The sequence below is a fragment of the Oryzias latipes genome, chromosome 21 (genome assembly GCF_053564925.1).
Source record: "Oryzias latipes strain Hd-rR chromosome 21, Olatipes_Hd-rR_3.1".
In the NCBI taxonomy this organism is placed as follows: Eukaryota; Metazoa; Chordata; class Actinopteri; order Beloniformes; family Adrianichthyidae; genus Oryzias; species Oryzias latipes.
Genome location: NC_136257.1, coordinates 26,924,176 through 26,946,568, shown reverse-complemented (window position 1 = coordinate 26,946,568; position 22,393 = coordinate 26,924,176). Strand labels below are relative to the sequence as shown.

The 22,393-nt window shown below is 41.2% G+C and overlaps 1 protein-coding gene and 2 long non-coding RNA genes across 4 annotated transcripts in view; 1 reads left to right on the top strand and 2 right to left on the bottom strand.

Annotated features, from left to right (window-relative positions):
* Positions 1-22,393, bottom strand: part of anos1 (anosmin 1) — a 63,827-nt gene that overhangs the window by 7,183 nt on the left and 34,251 nt on the right. For both annotated transcript variants that reach the window (XM_011489541.4, NM_001104849.1), the window contains 5 exon segments: positions 16,869-17,053; positions 16,225-16,354; positions 12,020-12,225; positions 8,276-8,420; positions 6,707-6,853 (listed from right to left, as the gene is read on the bottom strand). In XM_011489541.4, coding sequence (XP_011487843.2) covers positions 6,707-6,853; positions 8,276-8,420; positions 12,020-12,225; positions 16,225-16,354; positions 16,869-17,053 — 813 coding nt within the window.
* LOC144988696 (uncharacterized) lies at positions 442-1,413 on the bottom strand. The gene is made up of 2 exons (XR_013652669.1): positions 1,338-1,413; positions 442-637 (listed from the first exon to the last, which is right to left on the bottom strand). It is a non-coding gene; the product is annotated as an uncharacterized LOC144988696 (long non-coding RNA).
* LOC111946728 (uncharacterized) lies at positions 1,031-2,392 on the top strand. The gene is made up of 3 exons (XR_002872463.2): positions 1,031-1,114; positions 1,492-1,553; positions 2,198-2,392. It is a non-coding gene; the product is annotated as an uncharacterized LOC111946728 (long non-coding RNA).

The following is a 22,393-nucleotide window of genomic DNA, read 5'->3' as shown; positions in this document are numbered from 1 at the left end:
GGTACTTTCATTACTAAATACCGGGTATGTTCACTTGAATAGTACTTGGTACTTACCCCTTAAGTACACTGAAACTGTAACTGTAAAAGAAAGTCAGCCCTATTTCCACTCAACTACATGGTACTTTCATTACTAAATACGGTGTATGTTCACTTGAATAGTACTTGGTACTTACCCCTTAAGTACACTGAAACTGTAACTGTAAAAGAAAGTCAGCCCTATTTCCACTCTATTACATGGTACTTTCAGTAGTAAATGCTGGGTATGTACACGTATTACCTTCCCGTACAGTGTACATGAACACACTTGGTCTTCTGACCTCACCACATGAGACAATGCTAACCTGTTGGTAAGGGTAAAGTAACTACATTGTAAAAAAAATATACTGGCCTGATTACTTCTTGTAACATGAGGCAAGTTTAAAGAGAAACAAGACAGCAATGAAAACAACAATCTTTAATATGATACATGTCTGCAGCATACAAAGTGTCATCACCATGAAATAGGTTTTAAGTACAAAACAGTACAAAGGAGCATTCCAAAAAACACATTATTGGCCTGAGGGTCGTGCTTTTTGTCCATCAAAATTCTTTCAGCAGAGTTTGGTAACGGTGCAGGACTTCTTCAGGGTTTGTAACTGCAAGAAAATTCACAATATGAGCTCAAGTGAACATAAAAAGCATAACGACTTTGATGAAATACAAAATAAGTTTTACTTATTTAATCATTTCTGTAATGAGTTTGATAAATCTCTATGAATTGTTTTATCGCTTTGACTGTAATGCTTGAAATTAATCAAGTACTATCCTCATTTAAAAACATGATAATAAATTATTCAAAACTTAACTTTTTAAAAATATTGTTCTAAAAATGAACTTGTTTTAATATATATTATATAATGTCAGGAAAATATGTAAAACAACAAGGCTAAATATTTACTTTTAATACTAAAAACACCCCGAGTGTGTGTTTTTGTTAAGTAGGTCGGGGCAAGTAAAGTTGCAAATTCCCAGCGCACTTGAATGCAGCACAACTACCCCCAAAGTGAACGTGCAGATTAATCCGGAGAGCCTCGAGGCGCGCGCAACAGTTTGAATTTCTCTTCATCTGGCAGGTAAGCCAGTGTTTTTGTTTTTTTTAAATATTGGATAAATTACATGTAAATATTTAAACTGATCAAACTTTATAAAGAAGCTAACCTCGTGATTTTAAGCCACTATCTCTGTGTTTGAAACGTGACGTAAGAGCATGTCTACCTTACTGCAATAATTTCAGTTATTTCATGTATACATTTTCAAAGTTTGTAATGAAAATCTACAAACATTGTTTTTACTTACCAGGAGAGTGGCACCTGTAAAACAAACACGTAGCCTAAATGATAAAGTCTGTTGTTCTGTGCTCGTTTGACTGAGCTCACGTCTTTCTGGGAAAATCAAAGAAAGGCGTTCATTTAAAATAATGATGACGTACTTCCGTCTTTTTACCGCTTAGATCACTAATGGTGAAGAAGACATTCCAGACGAATCCGTGAAGTCACAGGAGAGTAAGCTAAAGTAAGTTAAATCCTCCAAGTGGACATATTATTTACATTAATGAAGAGTTTAACTGCCTTTTCCCCATTTTCTTTTCTTTCGCCGTTTTTATTTTATTTTTATTTATTTATTTATTTTCAAATATGATAGAGACAACAATACCACCCAACAGTGAATGTAACTGTTTGAAAATTAAAACATATTTTTGTGAATAACTGTGTTGAATTTGAAATTGCCCATTTATTTCTTTTTTCCTTTTCTTTTACACTGCAATGTTTTTCATGCTAATGCAAATTGTAGGTGCAAATAATATTTATAAAGAAGAAATACACACAGCAATTGCCAATTAAAACATTGCTTTTGCCATTCTTTGTCTAAACAAATTCGATTTTTTTATGGCAATTTTGATTTTTTTTCTTTGATTTCTTTTTTGTTGTTCTTGTTTATGTAACTAAAATATAAAGTTGTGAATAATTTATTGTCATGTTCATAAATGAGGATAATTGATTAATTTCAAGCATTACAGTCAAAGCGATAAAACAATTCATAGAGATTTATCAAACTCATTACAGAAATGATTAAATAAATAAAATATATTTTGTATTTCATCAAAGTCGTTATGCTTTTTATGTTCACTTGAGCTCATATTGTGAATTTTCTTGCAGTTACAAACCCTGAAGAAGTCCTGCACCGTTACCAATTCTGCTGAAGGAATTTTGATGGACAAAAAGCACGACCCTCAGGCCAATAATGTGTTTTTTGGAATGCTCCTTTGTACTGTTTTGTACTTAAAACCTATTTCATGGTGATGACACTTTGTATGCTGCAGACATGTATCATATTAAAGATTGTTGTTTTCACTGCTGTCTTGTTTCTCTTTAAACTTGCCTCATGTTACAAGAAGTAATCAGGCCAGTATATTTTTTTTACAATGTAGTTACTTTACCCTTACCAACAGGTTAGCATTGTCTCATGTGGTGAGGTCAGAAGACCAAGTGTGTATGTACACTGTATGGGATGGTAATACGTGTACATACCCAGCATTTACTACTGAAAGTACCATGTAATAGAGTGGAAATAGGGCTGACTTTCTTTTACAGTTACAGTTTCATTGTACTTAACGGGTAAGTACCAAGTACTATTCAAGTGAACATACCCGGTATTTAGTAATGAAAGTACCATGTAGTTGAGTGGAAATAGGGCTGACTTTCTTTTACAGTTACAGTTTCAGTGTACTTAAGGGGTAAGTACCAAGTACTATTCAAGTGAACATACCCGGTATTTAGTAATGAAAGTACCATGTAGTTGAGTGGAAATAGGGCTGACTTTCTTTTACAGTTACAGTTTCAGTGTACTTAAGGGGTAGTTTCTGTGGTAAATTGATGGTAAATACCATGAAACGTGCAGCGAGTGCAGACCTAAAGGTCAAGGTACTTTATTTGTACTTACCTTGTTCTTACATGTGGTAAGTACCATAAAAGACACCTTTGCACAACATGTAAATACCCAGTAAGAATATTATAAATACCCAGTATGTACCACATAGGTATGAACCAAATAGGACCATATAAATATACAGTAAGTACCATGTAAGTACAGAGTAGACACAAAAAGTACCATGTAAGTACCCAGTAAAGTCCCATAGAAAGTACCATGTAAACACACTAAGTACCCAGTAAATTCCATAAAAAGTACCATGTAAGTACCCTGAAAGTACCCAGTAGTTACACTATAAGTACCATGTAAATACCACTTAAGTACACTGTAAGTACTGTACTGTAAAAGAAAGCGTTACCACTATGTCCTACAAAACAACACAGGTTTTTTGGGATTTTGGCAACAATCAGCATAATCGTAATTAAAAAGACAACTGGGAACACTTTAAAAAACAGATCAAAAGATGATTGGAGTGAGTCTTTTAACAGCACAATTTAAATGTGTGATTTTATGTAAAGCTCTTTATTTGATTTGTGGAATCAGTTGCTTGATTGTGGATAAGCTAACGTAAAAATTGTCACAATTTTGAATATATTTTCCTCACTTTGGACCCTAAAACTGCTTTAAATTGACCTGCTAATGCAAGACAAACTGTTTTAAATGACGAGTCTGAAGTGAGAAGCACGAAATTGGACTAAAGGTGTGACTGTCGTTACAAAACATGGCTTCAGTTTGATATTCGCAGCATAAAAATTAAGGAAGTCCCAATGAAGTTTTTTGGGCCCAGATCCGATTCCGAGTCACGTGACTTTGAATATCTGCCGATATCGAGTCCCAATCTGATACTTTGGTAACACATTATAAAAAATGAACAAATGCAAAATGAACAGTTGCAGGTTGTCCCCTTATTTCTCTTTTATTCATTTATCTGTAATACTAAGTTTCAAATATAAAGTGTTAACCAAAATAATAAGAATTTAATATAATATAACTCATCCCTGATTGGAATGCAACAACCTATCCATCCATCTGTTTATCCATCCATCCATGCATCCATCCATCCATGCATCCATGCATCCATCCATCCATCCATCTTCTTCCACTCATTCAGGACTGGGTCGTGGTGGCAGCAGCCTAAGCAAACAAGCCCAGACTTTCCCCTCCCTGGCCACTTCCTCCAGCTCCAACAACAATTGATTTCGATCAAATCTGAAACTAAGTTGTTGGACCCGATTTCCAATCCTGTGATGGGATCAGGACATCCCTTGTAAAAATAAAAATGGATTTCATTTGTCCTGATAATTTGACTCCAGGGAAACAGGATGAAGAAGAAACAGAGTAGCCACTAGTTTAGAACCTTGGGGAACACCAAAACCTACGGTGGTATTTGATCAATTAATAGGAGTAGTTCAGGATCGCAGAAACAAGAGCACATTCCTTGGGATGAGGTCCAAGAGAAAATATAGATAATTTAGAGTCACTTATAAATATTACTTTTACCTTGCAGTTATCTCGTTTTTGAACCAACAAACAGCTGATTGCAGTAATTATTTTAACTGACAAAAAAATTCTGATAGAATTGAACATAATGAAAGGAAAGCAGAATCTGAATCTGCTTGCAGTAAAAAAAAAAAAAAAAATACAGTAGCAGTAGGAAAATGCATAACGACAGCCTGAATCTGCCACTCTGGGATGAAGCGAGACCACGCCGAGGATTCACCAGGGACCAACACAGTGTTCAGGGAAGTCCCAGGCCATCTTGCTTTTCCATGTCTGGATTCCTCACCTGTTTTGTTTTGAAGACTGGATCGGGTTTCAGCACAGTCGCTGCTGAGCTGCTCTGCTGAAGGCTGAAAGCTGTAACTATGAGCGAGTTTGGGAGTCCAGCAGCGTGTTTGAACTGAGGACTGAATAAAGGAGATACCACTAAAGCTGACCAATAAATACAGACCAAAACATCTTCTCCTGAAACAAACCCTGATAACGTCATTACAGCGCACAAGGAAACCTACTTAGTGTCATTTCACCGTTGCATACCCAACAAAACAGCAGTCTGGTATTAATCTGATGAAATTAACTGATGAATATCTCAGAAAATTGCGATTTCATATTGCAGATTTTCAATTACAAGTTCCATTTTTAGAGCTGATGACAACATGTCTTACAACAAAATGAAGGATAAGCTTATCAAGCGATTCCCCAACCTGTCGGTTTGTGTGGCTCTTCTCAGGAACACGCTGAGGCGTACCGCATTGTCCGCAGCGCTTTCTTCATTACTGTACAGTAGCTCCTCATAAAGCCATCAGCTGTGTTTATGTAGCTTGTGTTGCAGGGATTCATTATTGATTTGACTTGGTTGTGTTTTTTTGAAAGTCCTTTTCTGATTCATAATTGAGCGGTGCTCGGCTCGCCCCTCAGCGGGAGCCGCGGTTGTAGTGTGGAGATAAAAGGGGTCCTTTGAAGGCTTAGACAGATCTGGCACTTGAAGCCCTTGAGCTTTTTTGGATGCAGAAGAGAGGAATTACAGGGAACTGGTAAATTCAGAAAATAAACCAGATAGCTTGGGTTTGGTTGGACAGAACCAAAGTCATTTGTAAAACATGAAGTGGGGCATAAAAAAAACACAGGTAGGAAGTTGGAGGCATACGATAAATCGTCACTGGAGAAAGGTTTCAAAAGACCTGCCACGGACAAACTGTTTTCTATTGTCTGAGTGCCAGACAGACAGAGATATCTGTGCTGCTGTACAGTACAGAGCTCCTTTGTCTTTTGGAGACAACACAGAGGCCAGTCTGCGTTGGATCACGTAGACAAAGGGAGAGTTTAATCGCGATTCTCTTAACCTGTCCCCTTTTCTCTGTCACACAAACCAGATGTCCAGAGATCTTACGAGGCCATTTCCATGCACGCTTGTTTACATTAGTGCAAAGAAAAGCCCCCCCTCCCCAGACTAAAAGGTAGCAGCAGCGGCAGACACAGTGCAGAGGCAGAAAAAGAAGCGCAGCCTGGCTCAACTCTGTTCTCCAACGCTGTGATTCCCCAGCTGTGCTTCATCCCCGTCAGCATCACTCAGCTCGCTGATTCCAAGCCAACCTTGCTAACAGCTCAACCCCCCACCCCCCGCCTCTGTGATTCAGCAGTCAGTGTCTCAGCAGGCCTCTCCTGCAGCCACAGTTTGCATTCTTGACTCAAGGATGTGGAGTTTGGCCTGAGCGATGACATATATGAGTAATATGACATAGACCAGCGAATGGGACTTGACAGGATCCCCCCGAGAGCATGGCTTTCAAGGTTTCTATATTTTCACTCCAGTCTCAGCAAAAGGTTTTGGGTATGGGGGGGGGCTGCTGGGACTGGCATTCCAATAGTCTTTAACCCCTCATGGGGCTGCACTTCACTGCATGTCTGTCCCTCGTGGCACCGAGATGCTCCAAACACGACCCAACGCTTGGACGCTAACGTGGTGGCTTATCAAATACAGATGAGCTCTGGACCGGGTGCGTTTATTGTTCTTTACTAAACAGTGGCTTCTCTCCACTCGACCATGTGCAGATCCGAAACACACATTACCCAGCCCACAGAGCTTTATTGCAACCATCTGACACCGCATGCATGAGAGGAATCTGCCATTGTTTAGGGAAGGAACATTTTAACAGGCTTCTCGTGAGTCACGGTGATCGATGAGCATAACGAGGTGCTAATTCGACTCAAACAAAGCTTCAAATCAGGACGCATACCTCCTCGCTTCTTCCAGTAGACACGGACCTGCAGCTGACCGTCCTGGTAGAAGGGCGTGCCCACTTCCAGAGCGCCAGAGGGGCGTTTGGCCAGGGTCGAACCAACAGGGGATGTGGCGTCCTTCTTTGACTTGAGCATTGATTTTGCTGGGATGAGAAAAAGAAAAAAATGTTAGCTGCTGTAAGATGAACATTCTGTGCAGTAATGTGCTTAGAATGGATTGCAGGTACTTCAAAGTGGGGGAGTTCATATGGGGGAGTTCTTTAGAGACACGCCTGCTAAAGATACCGTTCTCTCGCCTAAATACGCAGAAGCTGCAGATGAACGCAGGCGTCCTGATGACGCAACTTCACGTCCTGAGTAATTTGGGGGAATTCCGTTTGGTGAAAAGTAAACAAACAAAAAAACGGAAAAAAGAAAATGTTCCTTGTGGTTCTGGAATGAAAACGGTGAAGTATGATTCACACTAGCTGCAAAATATTAAGAAGATTTATAAATATCTTTTTGTGGTTGTATTATTAAAAGTTTGACAGAGAATTTAAGTCTCTCTCTGATCATCGTTTGATCTAACAGCATTCCCAGTTGTCTTTTAGTTATGGTTATGCTATTTTAAGCCAAAATCATTGCTTCCCATTGCTGAGAGTTCTCTGTCTACATGCTTTGCCCCTAGCTTACAGCCCCTCGCACCCTCAATATTAAGCTACGTTCACACAGCCACTGGGAACGGGCGTTCCAGCAGCCACTTTCAATGAAAAGTCTACTTTAACGAGCGTAAACACATTCCAGGCTTCGGCGTTTACAACTACGCACACTTTTAAGACTTTTGTCATGTGCTACGTACAAAAACACACATCCAACACAATTTTCATCGAAGTCTGGATTACAGATCCGATGTGATCTGATCTCGTGTTTCTTCTTTTCTCAGAGTTTAACGTCTTCTTTTCCAAGCCCTGATTATTGTCAATTGTTTCTTAAGTTCTTTGTGTTTCCAACCCTACTTTTTTTAATAACTCGTTGTCTCCATGAGTCATTGTATATCGTCTTTGTTGGAAGTGAAATCCTCCCAGGCAGCTGTTTTTTTTAAGACTATTCCTTATCTTTTCCTTCCGTCATGAGGTTGTCGCCTTTGTGCGCTTCAACATGACAGCTGTGTGAATCAAAGAGTGGATGGGGATCATGTAATTGGCTGAATTCACTCTTGAATTTAAAGAATAAGTTCAAATCCTTTATAACAGTCCAAACAACATTATAACATATCCTCTTTGGGAATGCCGGTTTGGTCATTAAAATGCTCTGTTTAGGACCTTTGTGTTGCCTTGCACGTGACTATGAAAGACCATGAAGGATAAAAAATTCACAACTAATGAAATCCTTTCCCAGAATGCGGCTCTTTTTTCTTTATTGAGTTTTCTTCAGTGCAAAGATCCAGCAAAATTATAAACTCTTTGCACTGCAACAGGAGCGGTTCAGTCTATTTTCAGTGTTCCATCAAAATACCACACATAGCTGGCATAGAGCAGCGATCACATCTGCCCAGCCTCATGTAGAGCCTGAGAGTCATTACTTACCTGACTCATTATTCTGGTTAGTGGTGAAGTGGAGCGAGGATTTGGGGCTCTTCAGGCGCACCTGCCCCCAGTACGTGATGGCCTGCAGCTCCACGCTGTAGCTGCTGTTCTGCTGCAGTCCCTCCAGATCCAGCCAGTTCTGGGCCTGTCACAAAAGAAAACACTTGGGATGTTGGCATCTGTTTGTTACCACACTGTCACTTGAGACGCCCTTCAAAGGCGGCGCGCCTGCACCAACCACTGACCAGACAGCTCAGCCGCCACGGCCTGTGGGAAAGCCCAGGTTATTAAGAACACATGCAGCGCCGCAGAAGGGATCGCGGTGCAGAGATAGCCTTGAGGGTCTTTAGAGAGAGCTGTGTTATCAAAACCTCCCAGGGCTTCCTCACCGTGCTTCCAGCATTCCACCATCAGCGTGAACCTGATGAGCTCCTCTTCCCGGCTTCGAGTGTTTTGACATTCCTCCGTCAGCAGGCTGCTTTCAAAGCCCCGAGGTGCCAAAGTGGAAGCCAGCACTACATGTGTCAACCGGGTCCGGTGTCTGCCACCTTTATCTCTTTTGTGCCACATCTGCTCCACATTATAGAAACTAATTCAGAAAAAAAATCTCTCTAAAGGTGTGTGTGGAGCGTCTAGACAATCCGTCTCTTGGCCTGAATCTCTCCTGAAACTCTCTTTGGAGATAGTGTGCTCCCAGATGGAAAAAAAGGAAGATCTGATAGTTCTGGATGATGTTAAAGTGATTGTTTTGATGGAGCATTAAAATCCCACTAAGATCATCTCTTGAGCTTTTTTAAAAGCAGTTCCAGTGGTATTTTAGATATGATTATGTGGTTTTTAGCCAAAATAAAAAAGCTGTGTAGTTTTTGATGACATTGTTTCTGTAGAGTTTAATGTTCATTAAAAATTCCCCTTACTGTTTGTTGTGGGTGGGACTATTTGCTTAACTAACCTCACTCCCCTTCCTGTCATCCATAACTGAGAGATCTCTGTTTACACACTCTCCCACTAGCTTACAGCCCCTCGCATCCACAACCTAACATTACCTGTGCACCAAAAATGGCGAGCAACATCAGGGGGGGGGGGCTCCTCGCCCGGGGGATAATTCAGAGTACAACCAACACTGCTGGGAAGGCTTTCACAATGGATCAAAAGATGATCAGAGTATGATGTTAAAAACGCCCAAAACACACAGTTTAATGGGTCTTTACGATTTAATGTGAAAATTGCAATTAAATACGTGCAATGGTCAAACACGCCCCTCATCAGAATGAGGGATCAGATCTGTCTGGCTCTGGTTGATCTGCAACAGCTCAAACGCCGCCAAAGCATCTTCGCTGACATTCATTCAACGGCTGCGTTTCCTCCGCTCATTGCAGCTCCATTCCTTCCTCAGTCGGAGCCTTGTTTGGAAATGCAAGAACGCGTACATTTTGCGGTTGTCTCATAGTTTTGGGTCACCAAATTCTGGAGTGATCAAATGATTTGTCTACTCAGTTAAATACTGAAAGCTGCTCAGTTTGTGTCAAAATCACAAACGCTTTGGCTTTGCGTCAGTGAAGCAGACGTTTCTCATTTGTTCCTCTTTTCTAAACCAGTCGGGAGGAAAGTTTCAAAATGTGAACTGATGCTTTTTTTAATGTGCACATCTGCAGATTCCAGGGTTGTTGTTTTGTTTTTGTTTTTCAAATGTCTTCAAAATCTGTCCAATGGTGTCATTTTTAAACCAAACCCATACACGTCCACAGGACTGTAGTTTATTTTGTCCAAGTAAGGACTTGCAATCTTTGTGAGCTCTTTGCTGTAATCAAAACACAGGCTTTCGTCTCCAAAATCCCATGAAATGGTTTGTTTATTGCTGGAACAAATAGTTGCTAGTATTCCAGGAGGGAAAGCAGTTCCAGGGTCTTAATGACAGAAATCAGCAAAATCTCTTAAAAAATATTTATGCCTTCGCCCTGGATGTGTTCTCCTCCCCTCAGGTTGAATGCAGCATCCGTTAAAGTAAAAGAGAAGGGTTTGGAGTTGGAGCTACAGTGAAGGAAACTCACAGTTACTGTAAAAACTGAGAAGTCAAACAGTGAACCCATGCACGACTTTTGAAAGGTACTCAGTCAATCAGGAATAAAAGCTTCAGAACACCTCCTGAAAAGGAATCCAGATTGAGATATTTAGAAACACAGATGTTGCCGTTGTGATTTATCACTTCAGGCAGGGCTATTCATCATACTTAATGTTTTTCCCTTCAAACATCCACTGTGTTTAAAGGCTCTTTCATCACCATAAGAACTTAAAACAACAAAGAATACATTGCATCAATGTGTGTGACTGATAGCAAGCACACAAATGACTGGAAGTTCAATTCCTTGATTGTCCTTCTTTTTCTTTTTCCCCATTGCGTGCTCCAAAAGTATTCAAAAAGATGCAAAATGACAAAGGCGCGATGAAAAACACACAAACTGCCCGGTCCTGGTCCTCCAGATGTACCTCCATGATCGTATTTCAGCTGTTCTTCTCATTGACGGTATGTGAGAACTGGACCGAGTGAGCGTGAGGTCGCCCATAGATAACAGATTACTTCTGGCTCTAACCAAATCAAGTCAATTCAGTCTGCATTTTTTTTGTGATATTGAGGCCGTCATGTTGGAGCTCAATACCGTAAGTAAGGTGTGATTGGTCCAAATCTGTCTGAGTCGTCATTTCTATTCCAATCACTTTCGTCTATCAGGAGTGAGATTATTGGAAGTCCAACCCTCTACTACTTGAAAGGGGACTACACAAAATTTGTTGAACATTTCGGACAATCAACGTGAGACCACAGGCTTTGAGGGACCTGGCTCCAGACAACATGGCGCCTAACATCATTGGCCGGTAGCAGAAATTTTACAACTTACCCTAACCCTAACTCTAACCCAAAAGTGTTCAGCATTGTAAAAAAACAACTTAAAGCTTAAAGGGTCTATACCACGCAAAATCAACTTTTTTGAGCTTTTGAGTATATAATAATATTATTTCCTCACAAAAGGAAACCTCATTTTTAACCATTCACACGTTTCCTCTAAAAACCTGCGCTCTGAGTACCAGCCCCTCCCAACTCAACCAACGACGACGTTCTCACATTGTGATGTAGATAAGGGAGGAACCGCCCCTTCTAGGAAGAGGCTGCACTGCCAGCCCCGCCCCCAGGCTTATACACACACAAACACACACACTTTTTCCACACAGCCAGTGGTGATCGGCAAAAACCTTTCCCTTTTATGTGTATAATATGCGCGTCCATCTTTGCAAAAGTTCGGATGTTGTTTGTTTTTGTGGGTGAAACACAGACATGCTGCCGACTGGGTTGATGTCATAAATTGGGTGGCGCCCACACGGAGCGAAAGGCGGTGCCTCAGATTGAGTTATCTTACTTCCAGATTGGAAAATAACTAATATGTGATAAAAAAAAGTACTTTTATCTACCAAAGAAAATATATTATCATATACATGGATACCGGTTATTATAAAAGGCTTAAGATTAGCATGGTATTGCCTGTTGAAACAAAAAAAAAGCGTAGCTGTAGGAGTCGCCAGTTAAAATAACGTTTTTTGTTAAGTGATATTGAATCACTTCCGGTGTCGGTCAAGGTCTTCCGGGTTGTGACATTGATACTTTTGTTGAGGGTATCTGATTGGCCAGTTTATTACTTGAAAACTTAAGATAAATAGCACGAAAAAAAACAACGATGGAGAGGAGATGATTACCCCGTTGATGGTCTTCCGTTGCTTCTTCTTGGACGGCACCATGGACTTGGTGGGCACGGTCCAGCTCCAGAACACCTTGTAGTGGTGGATAGGAATATCGGGCTCGTGTGGCAGTGTCCAGTTCAGACGAGCCGTCACCAGGCCGTCGTCTGCCAGGCTCATGTTGGTGACGTGCAGGTTGGCCGCGCTGGGAGGAGCAGCTGGATCTAAAAATAAAACAAATGTTTAAGGAGGAAGAGAACGTTATAACTGTGGGTATGAGTAACAGCTCAGGACACCTTTCAGCACTACAAGCTGCTTCAGGGGAAGGGGGGGGCCGGTGTGGCACAGTGTAAAGTCATTAGCCCTCCACTGACAACCTGCCAGGTGATGTTATGACAGGTGTCATGTCACGTCTGCGACAGCGTTCAGCAGCGGCGCGAGCATGTGTCAGGGGTTAACAAACACATGCTGCCCGCTTTGGCTCCACACTCTCTAATGGGTGCGTGGTGTCCAGAGCAAAGCTGGTTCTGACCCTGTCCATGTGTGCCGCGACCCGTCCTGCTGACAGCCCTACGTGCCCATGCGTGCCCACCAAAGAGCAACACTTCTCAAATGAGAAAATGATTTACGACTTCCATGTGAAACGCCTTTAATCCAGATTAAAGAAACTGACGGACACACTGGGCCCCCATACAGGCTGATGTCAGCTGTAGAAGCTGAACAGGCGTTAAATTCATACAAATTGCTCTTACAAAGTGTGGTAGTGCAAAATTGCATTCAGATGATGGTTTGAACTACATAAATAGCAATGGCACGGCAGAACTGCCTGGGGATCATCAAACCCCTGACAGCTCTCATCAATCTATCAGCGTTCTGGTCCTGATTGGCCTGATTGGAGATTGGTTTCCATCCCTGCAGCAGAGTTTTCCTCCCACCTGGTGTCTGGCTCTGCCTGACAGCCATCCACAAAGCTCTGGGGAGAGCGAAAAAAGTGACGAAAGACTGACAGCACAGGGCAGAGCGCTGCTCGGTCCACCGTGGAGTGGGTTGGCCATTTTGGAGCAGTGACAGAAATGTTGTCAGGAAGTGTTCGTGTGTGGTGCCCGACAAAACGTGTCATGAAATACATGGAGAGGTGTGTCAACTGTGAGGAGCGTTGGTTGAAGCAAACCCGTGTGCATGGTGACTCGGAGAGGACGGGATGCTAACGTTACCATCTGCCATATTTCACTGCTGCTTTCTCGTCTGTTCAAAATCGCTGCTGCCCAATAACCTCACAACTGATCCTTTTCTGTCAGGGAAACCAAATTCCAATGTTTAACTATTCACATATTTTCAGTGAACACAATAAAAATTTAGTTTTGACTTGTTTATTCTAATTAATTTAATCAAAAAGGCAACTCTCTGAGATGAAATGTTTTCATCCCAGAGTGTTGTTCTCAGAGCAAATGCATACAAATCAGTACTTCTATGTTAAGACCTATTTCTTACTTAAAATGTGAAAATTCCTAAATCATTTTTTTTTTATTACAGAAAAAAAAAAACTTTAGGAACATTAGAAATTACGATCATCCCTGGAAATTGTTGTATAAATGATCTTTTCATTCCAAACTGTGACATCAGGACATTTACAGAGACGGTTAGTGTTGCTGTTTTACAAACCTGAACTTTTTTTTTAAATCTCAGAGTTTGGTCTGTATTCAGATTGCTTTGTTCCAGACATTTCTGTTTCAAACCAAAGCTTGTTAACAAAAACATGTGACTAAAAATCTCTTCAGTCATTGGTCAGGAATTTGGAGGGCAGGGAGGAGTTTTACATCCTTAAAACATCTGTAATTGACAGATTTAGAGACTGCTTCATTGATGTGCCAGTGTTTTTCATAAACCTAGAAATCTTAATGTGATGTCATTTGACTGATTTCTGTTTTATGTACTGTTGTTTTAAAGTTGCTGCCTCTTCGCCAGATCTCCCTTCAAAAAGAGGTTTTTAATCTTAACAGGACCTTCCTGGTTAAATAAAATATGAAAAAATAACCTATCTGGGGTTATTTTTACAGTGTTTACTTCTGCAATAAATAAATAAATCAGAGTCAAACGTTAGTGGAAGTCCAAAAGTCTTTGGAGACATAAAACAACACTGGATTAAATGATTGTGGCTTTAAAATGAAAGTTCTTCTGAACAGGAAATAACTGGAACCAGTCTCAGTTAACTAAGTGACCCTTGGGGTTGTTGTTTTTTAAAGAACTTCAGTTTTTATGAACTTCAGTGTTAAATGAATACAGTTTACAATAGCAAAAGGAAGCTTGTTGATGAATGAGTATCTTCATCGACCAAGAAAGAAAAGAAGTTACAGGCTAATATAAAAAAATTTTTATATGTGGCCAGTGACAGTTATGGGAAACATTTATGTACCTTTCATGATCAGTTTATTTTTTTTAAGCACAAAAAACACTTTAGGGACTATTCAGTCATTAGTAGGAGCTTGTACACAGACAGGATTTAGATTTACTGAGGGAGTTTCAACAATCTTTAGGCTGAGTCTGTGAAGGCTCTCATTCATCCAGAATTGTTCCATTGTAGAAAGAGTTCTAAATCCTTCATCTATTACTTCTACCACTATTCGTTGTTGTTTTTGCCTTTTTAGACGAAAGACAAACAGGTTGATGGACAAATGTTCTTTAACCAATCGCACGTTTATGTGACATTGTGGCTTTTCTGTAGGAAGAAGGAAACTTTCCTGTTTTTTAAAAGCTCAAATGTGCGGAAAAGAGCAACAGTGACTCCACATGATATGATTTTTTTCTCTCCATCATCTCCTTATCATCCATGATTTGTATCAAATCCTCCTTATTTTGTACACCGATTATGCCAGCGGTCCCCGACCCCCAGGCCGCTGACCGGCCCCGACCCACAGGACAGTTGGTACCTACCTAAGACCTACATTTTTTTTTTTTTTATAATGTAATTCTAAAGAACCACTGGATTTGCCAAAAATACATCTGCTACTTTTTTGAAGTGGCTGTGCCAAACGCTACATTACCAAAAAAAAAAAGAAAAACATATAGAAAAAGTTGGTTTTGCCTGAAAAAAGCCAGTGGGGAAACTCAAGAAGAGCTTTCGACTTTAAAATCAAATCAAACGTTTAATAGACAAAATCCAGGAGTCTTTACTCCAATGTCAATTGATTGCACACCATTATAATAATGCATAATATTCAACAACCACAAGTCTAATGTTATGAGGATGCTGCTAATTAAGTTGCTTCAATGGTGGATTCCCGTTCCTGATTATATACAGAAAATACCAGTTTTAGGGACCGTTTTTCTATTTTAACTTTAAAAAGTTAGACAAAGCTGAACTTGACGTCCAACTCTTCCACTTTGCCAGTTATGGGTTAAGGGAAAATCTAGATCAAATGAATGGATTCTACACTAAATGTAGTGTGCAAATAAAGTTTAAATCAGCTGCATATATTTTACAGAGAATGAAGATAATCTTTACCCTCAAAGGTTAAGGAAAACATTCAGACACCTACTTCAGACTCATACAGGCCGGTCCGTGAAAATATTGTGGTATTAAACCGGAAAATGGTTGGGACTACTGTATTATATCTCAAAATAAGTGCTTATAACCTGTAAGAAAAGGTTTTTGCAGTGAAACATTTTTTTTCCCCCTGTAGTTTTAGAATAGAAATAAAGGTCTGAAAGGTTGCGTCATCTTGCTTGGAAGCATGACAACACTTGAATTTAATTTAAAATCTGCGTTTTTGACTTCAAAAACCATAAAAAGAAGCTTCTCTGAAAAGCCACACCAAGAGCCGTTTGCAAAGCAGAACAGAAACGTTCTGCACATGCTGCCCACCCCCCACCCCCCCCCTCCCTTATTCCCAGTCTGCTTTGAATCTGAATGAGAGTTACTTGGCTGACTGCGTAAAAGGGTGGAAACTGTGGAGTGAGACACTTATTTACAGTTCAGGTTAATGATGTGAGAGAAAGAATTTACTGCTTTTATGACAAAAAATTACTGCTTTACCTAAACACAGCAAAGCCGTGCGAACGCCATAAGTCAAGTTTGCTTAACGCCTGTTTGGCTTCGGCAGTCACGTTTCGGTCATCATCAATTTGCTTCTGCTTTGTGTTGACGAGGCTGGACGGAAACGGCATTTCTAAATAGAAATATAATCGACAGAACCAGAGCGGAACATGCAGGAGGCGGTACAGACCTCTGGAGGAGCGGAAGTGCTTGCTGGGCGCCGTGAAGCCCCGGGTCCCGTGCACGTTGACCGCCGCCACTCTGAACTGGTACCATCTGCTGGCTCTGGTGTCGGCCAGTTGGATGCGCTCCTCTGCGGTCTGAGGGACAGATGGGGTGGGGGTGGGGTGGCGGTGGAGCAAACCACAGGGGTCAGGGTTCGTGCCGGGTCAGAGCCCCGTGTGATGCTACCACATCAGTCATCTGTGAGTTTCTCTTTGCTGAGATTTCAAAGACGCTGCGGCTGTGAGGAATGCAACCACGAGCAACAGTTTGAGCACACTCGCCGGGCCGCCTTATGCTGCAACGCTTGAGGCTCCAATTTGTCACACAAAGTGAGTTTGACACATGGAATCACGATGGGGTATAAATAAAAATCCTTTAACCCTCTAACTGTGCTTCTTGGACGGCCGTAACTCTTTGACCATTTACGCAATTACTGAAATTCCAGCGCATTGCAAAAGTGGATAAAAGCAGCTCTGTAGTTCAATATCCGTTGGAATTACGTTAATTGCGTAAATGATTGAAGCGTTACGGTCAAAGAACGTCAACACTGGAGGGTTAGGGAAGCCTTCTAAGATTGGGGGCCTTTCGAAGGCCTTTGTGTGTTTGTACCTGCGCAACAGTCTGCCACTCTGTGGCGTCATCCTCACTCGGGTGGATGCCGTAGTTCCACCGGCGCTGCACCACGTACAGGACGGGCTCCACCGAGATGTTGAACTTAGACGACCAGTGGATCTCCAGCTGACCCGACGGATGCTCCAGGAACACCAGCTCCTTCCTCGGCTTCAGAGGGACTCCTAAAAGTACAGCAGGAGTTCATCCCACCTCTTCACGGAACAGCGAAACCCGACACATTTGCTTTTTTCCCCCCCTTCTCACGGATGAAGGAGAGGCTGGAAAGACGAACGACACCATCCCAATCAGACAGATATAGATCAGAAAATGAGACGTGACTTCATCACAGAGGACTGTGATACGCGCTGTGGGTCAACAGCCCCATCTTTCAGGTTGGGATATTTCCTGGCGGATGTTTCAGTGTTTTAGCACTTCTCAGCAGTGATCCACATAGTTGATGTTGCGGTATGTGGGACGCAGTGCGCATCATTTCTCTCTCTGTCTTTTAAAGGTATGAAATCCACCAGAACAAACAAGCACACATGAACAGGAAGCTCCGCTGAACTTCACAGCCGGCCTTTCAGACAAAGCCGACGTGGCCATGTGAAATAAATTAGAGATTTATTAAGTGCTGGACGGAGCCAAACACCCTGCCAAGTCAGACTCCCGAGCAGATTTATGGCAGCGGAGACCCAGTGAGTTGTTGATTGAGCGTCAGGCACAGTGATAATGAGATGGAGATTGGAAAAGCAAGTTTGGAAATACAGGAGAGGGCTGAACATGTCCCACTGTTCTTAATAAATCACCAAACACTTCAGACCATTATGTTAGACCTCTATCACTATCCAATGACCCACCGCTGCTTTATATTTCAAGAAGGCATCGCTGCCGGCTCAAGGCTGCTGCGCCATACGAAGGTAAACAACATCATCAAGGCGGTGTTTAGCATGCGGAGCGTTTGATCGGCTTCTATCTCCACTCGCAGGATTCATGTTGAGGTAATTGCAAAAAAAAAAAAAACTTTAAAAAATGCAAACAAAGTGTTTTCCGTCTCTCTACCAACAGCCGTGCATACAAACAACTGGAGGGTCACTGAGCAGGACTTCTGCAGCTCTGCACTCATAAACAAACGTGTCACGCTTTAGTCCGTGCAGCTGTAACCGCAGCTCACCTTAACGCACAGAAAAAGAAAAAAAAAAACCTTCCGCTGAAGCGAGACAAAGGGTGCATTCTTGCTCTGGGTTTTCTCTTCCAAACATAACTTTTAGGTCAGGCGCAGTCCAACAATTATTTGCAGAAAAACAAGCCAAAACATGAGGTAACTGCTGATCAAGCAAAATCACAAATGTGCATTTATTTTAGTCTGTATCAAGCCAGCGGCGACTCTGAGGTCATATAAGACTCATGAAACACTCCGTTACAATGGCTGTGGAAAACACTACACATTCTGCCTGCTGCACAATCTTATACAATAAAAAAATGTCTCTGACTGCCTTTTAACTTTAAAACATTTGCAACTTTAGTCAAAATTTCTTTTCAGGTTCAGGTATTCCACCAAAAGGGGCTCAAACTGACGATTATGTAACAAAAGCAAAGGTTTGACCTCATTATGTTTTCAGCTGCATGGATGAGAAAAACTGGACTCATATTGATGCTGGAACAGAACTAGAAGAAGATGTTAAGAACTCTTTGGGTTTAGAACGTTTTGGAACAACAAGCGTCCACTAGGAACGTCCTGTTAGGCTTCAGGAGCCCCACAAGTTCTGCACACAAGGACTGACTAAACAACTGAAACAACAGAGTGGAATTCAGACTGTTTTTTTGTAGGGGTCGAGTCTAAAAAAACAGATTTAATCCAGTTTGCTTTGATCTCCCTAAAACAATGAATGATTGAATGGTAAAAACCATGCGTATATTTCTTTAAAATCTATTTCTTGTGTTTGTGTCAAGTAAAAAACAGATTTGAATATAAAAACTTCTCCTTTTATCATGAACATTTCACCTTTGCTCCACTTATATCCATCTGATTTCACGAACAAGTAAAACTGATTTTTCTATGAAATATGAAAAACACTGTTTGTTATTTAAACAGAAAACAGGATTTTGAGACTGTTGAGAAGTTTGGCAGTGACTTCCAGCTGTACTCTCTGGTAGCTAAAATGAAACATTTATTATTTAAGACCCACTCTGATAAATATCGTGTTTTTAACATATTCCTGTGGCAATTTTCTTATGATGGAGGACATGAATTAACCAAAAAGAACCCATGGTGACATCAGAAATGTGCTCTGTGGTCCACTTGGTCTCGGGGGAAAATTCACATTATTCTCCTTTGAGGAAAATGGGTCTGAGATTGTATAGGTAAGAAATGCAATTTTAAGCGTAAATTTAAGCGTAAATTTTAAGCTTGAGTATTTTTTTATTCAAATCGTTGTGAATCAAAAGCAGACGGAAAAATACTGTTCATATTAGCTATGTAGAAAATACAGTGGGTGGTTCACAAACTTCCTGCTATGCTCCTTTCTCTCAGTTATGGGTGACGGGAAGGGGGGCAGGATTGCTTAATGACGATGGACTTGCCCAAAACTCAGGAGAAAATTTCTATTGAACTCCTGCTCCTCTGCAGAAACTACGTCCTGGAAAATGACACAGGTTTTTTTTTTGGCTAAAAACCTCTATCTAAATCATAATTTAATCATAATTTAAAGACCCTCTCCGATCAAAAAACGATCGGAGAGGGTCTTCAACACAATTTATGTCCCAATAGTTCCTGAAGACAACTGTGTATTTTTTTGAAGTCCACCTTAAAGAAGGTCTGTGGTGTTTAATATTCAAGACTATTTGTGGACTTTTAGCTTTCTTATAACAAAGAACCCAAATGTCTATGATTTTAAATCAAAGTAGACGTTTCGTTTGATGTTTTTCTTACTTAAATTTCTAAACAAAGTGAACTGGATGATGTGTTGCTGCTATAAACGTCTTAAAAAAAACTGTTTTATTTTTAAACATGAACTGATTATCGTAAAGTTGGACCCTAAATGAAGACGAGACTTGGATCAAAGCCCCACGGGGGTCTGCTGCAGACATCCTAAAGACCCAAGTGTTTCATTTGGAGGTAGACACATGAGCGGAGGTCCTGAACACACATCTGAGAGCGATCTCCGCGGGGAAACGCTCCATTTCTTCCCGCTTGTGTTTTCTAATGGCTTCCAGCATGGCGGCTCATCACGGCAAAAGGCTGCGTCTGAGCACACACAGAAACAATTATGCTCTTCAAACCATGAACAACTGATTAGACCTTTAACACCGAGGAGCAGGACATGAATTCCACCCAGCCTTTCTGGCTGTAATTCGCCGTAAGTGGCGTACAGACTGCGGCGTGTCGTGGGCTCCGTGTTTGGATTAGATCAGCGGGGACGCCGCTCCACTTCAAGGTCTCTCGGGGTGGCGAATGGTTTCCATCGACTCGGTCACTGCATTCAAGTTGTTGCGAGCGCTTTCATCTTCTTTCAGAATAATGAGCCGTTTCTGAGCGTGACATCCTTCAACAGATTTCCTTATCAAAGAGAATGTCCAGGACACCTCCTCGGCGTGCATGAGCACAAACTCACGCTGCTGAACACAGAAAAGTACAGTGAAACATGCTCAGAGTGACTCAAGGCATACACCCCCTTACAGTCTATCACTGCAGCAGTTCAAAGCTGGATGTCGACTCTCCTGCAGCTCCTCCACTCTGCTGTGGCCTTAGGCTGCCAGCAATTGTGTGCTGACGACGGTGAGGATAATGTAGATCTAACTACCATCTCCAGGTTCAGGGGCCCTTGTTTGCTCACATAACGGCTGAGCACCCTCGCAGAACCCGCTGGCCTTGGGCAGCCCTATAAAACTCTTTTACTGGTGCGAGGATACCTGGGTGCATCCGTGAAACCCTCCAGCTTATCTTGCAATTTCCAAAGTGAAGCTGTGTTCTGGTTTCCAACAGAGACGGCGTGACGGCTGTGTGGGTGCAGCTCCACACGAGCAGATGAGAAGGAGATTTTTCATTCCAAGAGGAGTGTCGGGGGTGAGGTGTGATCATCTTTGTTTGTGTGAGGTTTGAAATTGATGTACGGAAATGAAGGCGACACGCTGCAGCAAATAATCACGTTGACACAGAAAATGTCTCAGAAATCTAATGAGAACAGTGAAGATGGTGGAAGCGTTCCGGTTACAGTTCATCTCGCCGATTCGTTCTAAAAAAAAGTTCTGGGGAAATAAGTAAACAAGTTCCCAGACACATTCGCAGTTTAATGTTGTTCTGGGGAGCTTTTGTACTTATCTTCTAAAAGATGATTGTTTTTTTTTTTCTGCTGGTGGGTTTTAATTTTTTCCCCAGAATTCTGTTTTCCAACATCTGTCTTTAAAGGTTATGTCAAACAGCCACTACGCACATTTTCTGCATTTTCCACAAATGTATGACGCTCTTCCGTGGTAATTCATAAGTGTTTGTTGCATTCGTCAGTCCGATGAGGGTTTTGGCCAACGGCTCTTTATGTGAATTTGGTTTCCAAAATGTTTGGTCGGTTGAGAATTATGCAGTTTAGGCATATTTTATGTAGTTTATACGCAATTCTTATGTAAGTCTTTCGCAATTGTGCGTGATTTTTGCGAGATGCATACGCAAACTTGTGGCTTTGCACATATTTATGTCCACATAAGACTAATGGTCTTTTCACGCATGTTCCACCCATGCATAACTTTTATGCCGCGTACATGGCGCGCGTATCACGTTCAGATTAAGTAATTGATGCACAAATCACTAATAAATAATATAGAAACAGCACAATAATCACATACGGTTCATGTTCTACATTGATTTACGTGTACTTTGTGTGCTTTATTTGTACTTCTTCCGGTTTTAACGTTAAGACAACAACTTTTGTCCCTTTTCCCACATATATTCACGTATGGAAAATTTTCATCCGTGCAATATGCGCAAAATGTACATAGTAGCTGTGTGATATGGTCTCAAAATTCTGTTTGACTTCTAGCCTTTGTGGGTCTTTTGGAAGAACTTGTGACCGTGGGAGTCTGAATCCCCCCCTTTTAGGTTCCCCGTTTAGACTCATTCAAGCAGCAAAAGTCTAATAACCACTTAGTTTGCCTAAAATCACTAATTTCTCACCAGAAAGCTTTTTATCATGAGAGCAGCTTCAGCAAAAACTCACCAAATTCAACCCAAGCATGCAAACAAAGAACTGTCGTACAAAAACCATACAAACATTTAGCAAAAAACATCAAGGTTTGCAGCTCTGTAGCCTTCAAAACCCAAAAGCAGCTGCTGTGATCTTTGAACCCTTTGAGTTAATATAATGCTGCTTTTTTATCTGCTTTGGGAGGATTTAACAAAAAAATTTTTATTCAGATGCGATAAATGTAGAAGATAGAACAACACCTTTTTGGATCAGTCTGAGCTTCAAATAAGATTAATGTACTTTATCGCACACAGATTCCCGTTCAGAGGAGTGATGGGGTCTGACAGA